General features: G+C 42.4%; 1 protein-coding gene across 1 annotated transcript in view; it reads right to left on the bottom strand.

Moving 5' to 3' along the window:
- Positions 1-8,008, bottom strand: part of LOC104489496 (transcription factor 7-like 2) — a gene marked incomplete at both ends in the record, with an annotated part of 19,128 nt that extends 11,120 nt beyond the window's left edge. The window contains 3 exons of the mRNA XM_010131661.1: positions 2,831-2,917; positions 5,646-5,748; positions 7,876-8,008. Coding sequence (XP_010129963.1) covers positions 2,831-2,917; positions 5,646-5,748; positions 7,876-8,008 — 323 coding nt within the window. The remainder of the gene's footprint in view (positions 1-2,830; positions 2,918-5,645; positions 5,749-7,875) is intronic.
- Between the last annotated feature and the right edge of the window lie 1,462 nt (positions 8,009-9,470).

Genomic DNA, 9,470 nt, shown 5'->3' with positions numbered 1-9,470 from the left:
AAGAGTGTAAACGGTTAAAACAACCTGAAGACACTACCTTAATAGTCTAAACCGTTTATGAAAGTCACTAATAGTCACCCATTAGCCTTTTATAAACTATTCATAAGCACACTCTAACTGGTGAACTGTAATTACTAAGCTCAAGCTTAGGGAATATTCAGGGATGGGAAGCATTATATGCTCCAAAGGTCTATACCATAACGCAGGCAAAGATGGGAACTACTTTTAAAGGAAGGCTCTGGAAAAATGTGGATGGAGTGGGGGGTGAGGCTGGAGTCCGCCCTGGCCTTGAAGTTTGGGCAGAGTCAACACAGTGACCCCAAGCGTTGTACCAGGGCTCTGTGGGGCTGTTGCCCAGAGGCCAGCCACGAAGGGCATGTTTGCAGGCAAGTGTGGGCATCCCCAGGCATGCCGGCCCCATCTCCCAACCACGCTGGCTACTCAGAGCAAGGGCTGTCCAACGGCTGAGCTCAGGCACTCCAGCTGATACGGCGGGCATGAGGAAACATGCGTTGAATCACGTATCAGAGCACTGTCTGCCCAGGGGGTGTTCCCGTGTATGGGAAACCAGGAGAGAAGTTTCTGGGCTGAAACAAAGGATAAACATCTTAAATCTATTCATCAGTCTGTATGTGTGCCTGAGCATGTGTGCACGTTCGGGCTTATGTCAGAGACAAAAAGAAAGGCTGTGTGCGTATATGCACACCCCTCACCTTCGCCTAAGACATCCCCCTGTATTTTCTTCTCTAGACAAGTATTCCATGAATTGCAATAAACACCCTAAAAATTCCAAGCAGCTCATTATACACTACTGTCTCCTTTTATGGCTCCAAGCCAGAATATAATGATGAGTCTTAACTTGTTAAGGACAACTAATTTTTTGTTCCTGGCTGTCTCAGGGGCTTCTCTCTTACTCACTCTCACTTTACTTCACTGTTGACATGTTTCTGTTAACTGGATGTCATCTGCCTGCCTTGATTTTATGCACAAGCAGTGGGATGCATTTTTCTGTGCAACAATTCTGCTTTGAGTTGCATTAGATTTGTCATTATTCTCTCATTTTCCCCTTGCACTTGTAACATTTCATCTATTCCTGCCTTATTTTTTGAGCCACGGTGCACCCACATTATGGTTTATACATGATCTTGCTCCCTTTGAAGCCGGCAGATTTCAGAGCCAGCCCTCGTCAGGAGAAGTGCCTGCTACCAATTTAGCAGGCTGAGGGCCCCGAGCTCCAACAACTCAATCTAAAGGGGGTCACAGGGTGGCACAAGCGAGTGTCAGCAAGTGCTGTTTAATTGCCAATCTAGGCTTCTCCATGGTGTTTAAAGTATAATGACCCATCACTTAATTCTGAGAAGTCCTGGCCCTGCTGCTGAATGGAATGAATATCAAAGGATGTGCTAGAACAGGGCAAGGAGCCTACATTTCCTATAACTGCCATAAGTATAATAGACCTCTACTTCTGTCGTCCCATTACCACTATAATGTATTTAATTTGCTGTGTACTCTTTTTAACTAGATACCTTTCATAAAGCCTATCTTGGGAATATAGCCTCCCCCCTCCCACATCTCCCCCCTCCTCAAATGACTAGCCTCTCTAATAATAATTAAACTAAATCAAGCTCTACTTTGCCTCACACCATGCCTGCAAGTCTTTTATAGATATTAAAACAGATTAAAAGGAGGGAGGGAACAGTTGTTTAAATTTGCAGCTCTCTTCCCCAACCCAGGGTTTTTTCTCCCCTGTGCTGGGTCTATTACATTTTTTTTTAAAGTTGATTTTCCAGTTGTCTCTCTATTTGCTGGAGCAACACAGGCAAATTTTCATTTTTTGCTTTTACTCTACTTACCTAAATCACACCAACACACTATTTCCCTACCTATTCACTCTCAAGCTCTAGTCACAGCTCTAGTCAGTTCTCAATGAGGTGTGTTTCTCCCCACCCCCCACCACAATCCTTTCCTCCTTAAATCTTCTATACACCAACCTTCACATATTAAGCTACAGAGATGGAGAGGAAGGGACAGCGCAGAGAAAAGATGTGGAACCTTGCTATGTAATGCATGCTAATTTAATTATGTGCCATCATCAAAATGGATTAGCTGTTTCAGCCCATCAGGAACGTCTAAACCTCCACCGATTTAATTAACCGGACTGAAAATCAGATGAACAGAAAATAAAACTATCATTAGGAGCAATTAGTGATTACTTAAACATAGTGCTGCCAACCAGTTTGTAAATAAAACTAGCAGCCCCTGGAAAATTAGATGGAATTAATTGGAGGTAGGGAGGGGGAGATATATATACTTCTAAAGCTTTAGAGGGTCAGGCCGGCCCTTTTATGTTGACTATCAGTGTTGGGAGCTTTGGTAGGGGAAAACATAGCGCAATAACCTTCCTCCCAACTCCGCTTGAAGAGCAGCCCTCCTCCCTCCCAAGACTTCCCTCTCACACATGGAGCGCTGCTCTGGGTGACAGACACCGAGAAAGCAAAAGGTATCACAGCTTCCCCTCCTTGCTTTTTCAACATCACATTCTCTCAGCTTTTTCATTTAGTTTGGCTTTTAAAGACAGCTTCCTGCTCCTCCATGTCCCCCTCAGAAACACGTTCTTAAAGCCCAATGACAGCACTAGGACACCCTCTTCTCTTCCAGTGGGAAAGTACCCCTTGTCCTCTCCCTCCTCCATCTGACCGAAAAATATAAGGATGACTGTTTAACTGAAGTGCTTTCAGAAATAAACTTCCAAGATGAAATGCCCTCCTCTAGAGAGGGCAGCTGGAAGAGTTACATTTGCTCGATTCAGGACCTCAGCATTTGAACTCACCTTGACATGGAAGCATTGACGGTCAGAGCTGTTGGGTAAGGGTGGCGGAAACCCCCTGTCGTGATTGGGTACACTGGCTGACCTTGCCTGGCAAAAAAGAAGGGAAACAGAGAATGAGAGAAAGAAAAAAGGGTTTAAAAAAAAAAAAAACAAACAACAAAAAACTTCTCTCTGCACAGTAAGCTTTATTCTCATTTGATCAGAACAAAAATCTTGGGGATTGTACAGCAAGGATCAAAGGAAAGAAACACAGAACAATTTCAATGCCATAAATCTGATAGGAATGGCTAATTAAATTTTATAACCTCTGCTTATGTCAATAGAGACCCTCTCCCCAAGCTGAAACTAGGTGTTTTGTTGTAATAATTAAAGGCGAAGTCTCGCTTGCTTTAATGGAGCCATCACACTAATTGAGGGCTACACATCCAAAGGAAAACAATAATGAATGTAAATTTATACCAAAATAAAGTACAGTGAATCAAAGGACTTCAGTTGCGCTTTGGGCCTCTTTCGGTATTTAGATCTCGGTGAGAAAACATTAAATTAACAGAGCTTAATTTGTAGCCTTTTGTCAGATTAACAAGTGTTGACAAGAGTTACCGGGGGAGAGTCCCCAAGAAGTATTGTGGGTAACCAATAGACAATCACACCTCATTACAATAATTAAAAAATACAGCAACATGCAAAACAGCATCCTCATGAAAGACACACAACTTTTTCTGATTGAGGTTTGTCTGTGCTGGCTAGTCCTTTTCATCTGTCCTTCAAATATATCATCCGACTGGGCAGGATGCTTTCTGAGGGGGTACAATGCTAGAGACATCAGGCCAGTTGAGGATAGATGGGTTGGAAAGTTGTTGGTGAAGCACAAATGGCAGTGAGAGAAGAAATAAAGACCTTGGGTTTTTTATTTCTGCAGAGTTGGCCATGCTGCTCTCCTAGAGCAAAAGCAATGGTATCACCCCTCAACAAAAACCACTCTGAGAAGCTGTAGGAGATGTGGGTAGATAAGCACGCCATGGATGTTGTCCTGTTATAAACCAGTGGTGATTACAGAGTCTTCCTGTGACAGAAGTGGCCATTGCCACCCGCCTGATGAAACTGTTCAGACATGGCAACATTTGCGGGGTTTGGCAGCTCTGACACGAAGTTCAAGGAGGACAAACCTGTGTCCAGATGCATAAGATTGAGACACACATGAGCAATGAGAAACATTGAGGTCAATGACAGAGAGGAATTTCTTCCCTATGCTCTCATGTCTTTGATGTCACTTTCTTTTGGCACCAGCTGAGTATTTGTTTTAAATGTTGAGGCTGTTACTGTGCAAACGAGCTAAGGAGTTGCAACAGAAGCACATGAGATGGCTGTACTGCAGCTAGGCCCAGCAATCAAGAAAAAAGAAGAAAAGGAGCTGGCATGCATTCTATCAGCGTTCAGCGTACCCTATGTAAAAAGTAAATCACCACAAATGAGAAGGAATTTAAGATTTCAGGGAGCAGTGCTCTGGGTTTTGATTCCGCTCATGCTGTGCTCTTCTGGAGAAACAGCCTTCTGCACAGAGCTGATGGACATGCTTCACCCTCAGGGTGGGACAGCCTCTCCCAAATGAGTTGCATGACCACCCTGAGAGGCAGGGCAGCCTGCAAAGTGGACAGAAGTGGGCTGCTCTGGACAAGGTTCAAGCACCAGCTCTCCTGCATCCGCACTTCTGTGCTTGAGAAAGACCCCAAAGGACTTAGACACCAATCCCTCCCCAAGATCTGGGGGTGTGTGTGGGCCCCCTCCTTTGCCCTGCTCTCCTATGGGCTGTGAACTCCACCTCCTTGTGAAGGGCAAACTTTTGAAGAGTTATTTTAGCACAGCTGGCCAAACAACCTCGAGAGGAAAAAACTATTTCTAGCTTTGCGCAATTCACTTCTGAAGAAATTTAACTCCCCAAAATTGATGAGGGAGGTTATGTGAGAAAAACAGAGTAACAGTCTAGATTTATAATGCAGAGAACCTTTGTATCTAGCAATACAAATGTATTTTATAAGTACTTGAAATAAATATACTATACAAAAGGCCTAGGCAGTGCTTAAATGCATTATACACCCATTGCAGAGATGACAACGTAAGAAAAAAAATTAGGACTCAATTCCTGGAGGGAACCTCATACTCTGCAATTGGCATATGAAGAGCTGAAAAGAAAACAAAACTCCAAACTAACTTTCCACAACTTTTTTCTTAGCCAGTTTTAAAGTACACTAATTCCTCTTTCTTGTTTGCCAGAAAATTCCATTCCTCACATGCCAACTGCCCCGCCACGTCTCCACCAGGAATGCTACTCACTGGCCGCTGTAAAGCTCTACTGTTTCACAAGAAAAACGAAAGGGGTTTAATGGGGAAGACCAGCGAAATTTAAAACTGCAGTTCTGTAATGAGGATGGCACTAGTAAGAAAGAGTCCATGACAACCACCCTGAGCCCCTAGAAAATCAAATCTGAGAAAAACCCATGTGGTGCAGTGTAAGGGTATTAACAAGAAAAAGACGTTTCTGCAGATGGGTTTAAAAATTCGTGCTTCTTGAGCGATCAGCTGGTTGATGCAAAGCTGTGTCCAACCGCTCATGTTTGTTTAAGACCACATGACCTGGCATAAGTTTTAATTAATCTTCACGAGGTGGGTAAATTCATAACCACTCAATAAAGTGGCACTTGGCAAACAGACTTATCTTACTGCACACACACACGTACACACACACATACACATGATTTTTAACATAAATTTTAGACATCAAAAAGAAAAAGGAAATAAAAAAAATGGAACTCCTTACTGTGGTACTAACCATCCTAGCGGATGGGGGATTTGTCCTACAGTGCCCGGTGATAATGGATAATAAGGAGATATATCTGGAGGATGTGGAGGCCTTGGAATTCCTGTGGAAGAGGAACACAAAGCAGTGTTAGTACTGAGACATGGATATAAACAAAATGTAAGGAAAAAGCACACAGATTTCTAAATTGCTATCTATTAATTTTTATTACAATGCTTATGGCTTCAGGTTGCGCTTCTAAAGGCTGTTTCACAGTCTTATTTTATAATGTGAGGCTCCTGGCATCTTGTTAAATGAGATTCAACCAGGAAAACCGATATGATTCACTCCCTCTGCCACCTCTCCAATCAGAGATAATTATTTTGTTATTTACAATGAGAATTTAGGAGTCTTAGCTCTAGTTTTGTTGTCACATTGTGCTAGGTGTTGTCTTAAATGCTCAACAGGAGGTTGGTTCCTCTACTAACATCATGATTCTTTTAGTCTCAAAGTCACCAAAAGAACACAGGTCCTACCTATACTTTGACTGGGTACTCAATAGCATGGCATTATTCCAAAGTAACTGCCAAAACAAGTTACCAAGTCATTACAACTGCAAATGGTGTTTATTTTCGAGCAAACCTAGGAAACCTTTCCCAAAACCTAGGAGTGGAGGTGGGAACCCCCAGAAATGCCCGGTAAAACCAAGGGCAGATGTTGAAGGTGTGTCGGGGAGGACAGGGAGTCCATCAGTCCTCTCTGAAACCAGTGCAGTTCCTATTCAGAGAGCAGAAACCAGCTCCAGACACAAGCCTTAAATCTTAATGCTCCTTATCTTAAGAGCAAGTAGGAATTTACTCAGAGGAGTAAGGGTTACAAAACTGGGTCTTTCAATTAACAAGCCAGAGCAAAATTACAACAGAAAGCATTAAAAGGAAGGGGTACTGTATTCACAGCTAAAAACTATTTTTAAGTCACTCGGGAAGCTTTTAATCTCTAAATTAAATCTCCTTGTGTGACATTTTCATGCAGACATTGCTTTTTCTCCATTACAAAACCCAAACAGATTAACTGGGCTTTAACCATCCGGCGAGCTATTTGCACACTTGAAAGAATGTTCACAGAAGAAAAGTAAACAGTCTACAGACGTTAATCATATGTTTTACGATAACCATTTAAAAGCTATTCCCTGTACTACCATTATTTAAATGAGAGGTTGACTATGCCATTCACTTGCAATACCCAGGGATGGTGAGAAGGATTCCTTTTAAGCCATGTGAAGTTAGCAATAAGCACAATTAAAAGGGAGCCCCTGTTGAAGCGTAGGGAGTGAAAGCTCATGCACAGCCTCATTCAAGGGCTGGAGTTTAGATAAATTATCTGCATACATTAGGGCCGACATGGAGTGATTCCTTTGACGTGAACTTGGTTTCTGATGTACCTTCCAATTAACTAGCTAGGATTTGGATTAACAAAAACAAATCCACTGTCACTAGGAACTCAGTGCAGCCCAAACCAAGAAGAGTGACACTGTTTGACTTCTCTGGGCCCTCAGGTTAAACGGGGACTCTTTTAAAAGTTAGAATAACACATAAATTCCACCCTGTAACACCAATAAATCTAGTCAGGGTTTTACGTGGTGCTGTATATTCAAGAAGACTGCCCTTCAGGCTGAACTGAGAGTTGGGTAGACTTACATTGGGGAAAAGAGTTGCTAGTGTAGAGCTGTAGCTAAGTAGTCAGAGTGGATGAAAATTCAACATTATAGGATAAAAATGGCTGAACTCCTGACACAGAAACAATGGGATTTGGGGAATTAAAAGAGATTCATTCTGAAACCAGTCATGACCCCGCCACCTTTAAAATTCCAGCTGCAATTTTTTAAGTGCAGATCACAGAATGTACATGTTTAATTCTTGGGGTCGTGCATGCAAACCAAGCACTTGGTAGATCGAACTACTAGGTGGGGTATCATGCTTGCAAAGAAACACACCTGCAAAGGACCCCACACATGCAACTCTGGTGTCACTCTTCAGAAGTTTTATGAAAATTCACCCAGTATGTTTCCTTCTGAAGCCAAATTGTCTTAAAAAGGAACTATTTTCTCTGAGTTCTTGCATGTGATTGACATTTTACATGTTCCCTTTGGTACTCCAACATGGGAAATCCTTCTTTTCACCTCCTTCCCCTTAATATGAAATGGAAAGATCCACCCACACCCTCAAAACACCCCGAACTATTTCCCACCTACCTGTTTTGGGATCTACGTCGGCTGGTAAGTGTGGGGGAGGGTTTCCCGGTGTGAAGTGCTCATTGCTGTATGTGATAAGCGGCGTAAGAGGGTGTACATGGTGTGGGTGCTGCACAACTGGCACTTTGTTAGACTGTCAAGAGAAAAAGGTCGATGGTGTTAGAGGAGTGCTAGGTACTCCCCGCTGCAGCATGAGGCATAATATACAGAAATTTGAATAACCAGCATTTCAACGTGGTCATCAGACTTTTCCAGATCCCTTCTTGGCATCACCCTTGCAGTCTTCCCACCCTCATGCTTAAAACCTCCTTGAATACTTTCCCTGCTCTTGAGTTTCTTTAATCTTTTTGACCTGTGCTCCTGTAAGGAGGAACAGCAATTTTTAAAAAAATTCCCTTTTTATTTTATAATCTTGTGCTTCACCTCCAAGATGCAGGTAGACTCCTCAGTGAGGGGCTGACAGACTCCCCCATTTAATTAGAACGAGACCCTAATGCTCACTGACCTGTAGGTCTTTTCCTTTCCCCTTCCTGTCCTCACTTTCAGTTCCGTGTTTTACTGCTCATTGCAAATACTCCAGATAAAAAGCCTTTGTAGTGCTACAGTATTCCCTTCATCAGCAAGCATTAAGCTGACAAGCGATCACCTGCACATTTATATATATATATATGTATATTTTAGATGAGTTGATTAATTATCAATTCATCAGAGAGCGCTAATAAATGGAAACTGGATACTGATGAATTAGGCTATTAAAATATTCAGCTATATAAGTAATGGCAAAACCACAGATAAAGCCATTGAAATTAACGCTCTTGTGGGGGGAATAATCACGCAGATATGAGGTTTTTCCTGACACATTCCTAGCTCTTGGGTGGGGGGGGTGGAGGGGAATCTTTTTCTTAACAATAATAAAAAAAAGAAGAAGTGAATGAATGAAAGGAAAAGGCAGGCTGAACTGTAACTTACCCTTACAAGATCACAAAGAAAAAATTAAGCTGAAACAAGCGAACTGCTGGACCATTTACCGCGAGTAATCCAATTGCAAAAAACCCTATTCCCCATAGAGGATTTTCACTAAAATCCTACAACAGGGACATTTAACCAGATTAGGTACCAGCAAAGATAAAGAGGCTGGTATTAGATGATGAATGGATTAGAGTCAGGTTTCATTTTAGAATGTGTCTTCATTTCCTTTTATTACTTTAAGTAAGGAACAACTTGCATTAACATCAAGTAAAAGGAATCACATTAAAATAAAGCAGTGATAGCACGGCAGCCCCCGACAGCGCCGCTGCTGTTCAGGGTCTGCCAGCACTCTCCTGCTCAAGGACAGCTCTGTCGCCACTGCTTGCTCCCCAGCACCCCCAAACATGCACCCTTGCCACGCCGCTTTAGACAAGTTATTATCTGATCTCAGTTCGGATGTTTTGAGCTTCCCTTAAAAGCATTTTAAAAATAACTTAGTTATTCTTTGCGAATGAATTTATGGACTGGGGGGAAGGAAGAAGAAAGACAGACTGAGAGCTGGAAGGAAAAGAAGTGTCAGTCTTCCCCAGAACAAACAAGAAATCCCTCCATCACGCTTTGGTCAA

This window comes from Buceros rhinoceros, unplaced genomic scaffold (assembly GCF_000710305.1).
Source record: "Buceros rhinoceros silvestris isolate BGI_N320 unplaced genomic scaffold, ASM71030v1 scaffold26322, whole genome shotgun sequence".
Taxonomy (NCBI): Eukaryota; Metazoa; Chordata; class Aves; order Bucerotiformes; family Bucerotidae; genus Buceros; species Buceros rhinoceros.
This window is presented reverse-complemented; position numbering and strand designations above follow the sequence as displayed.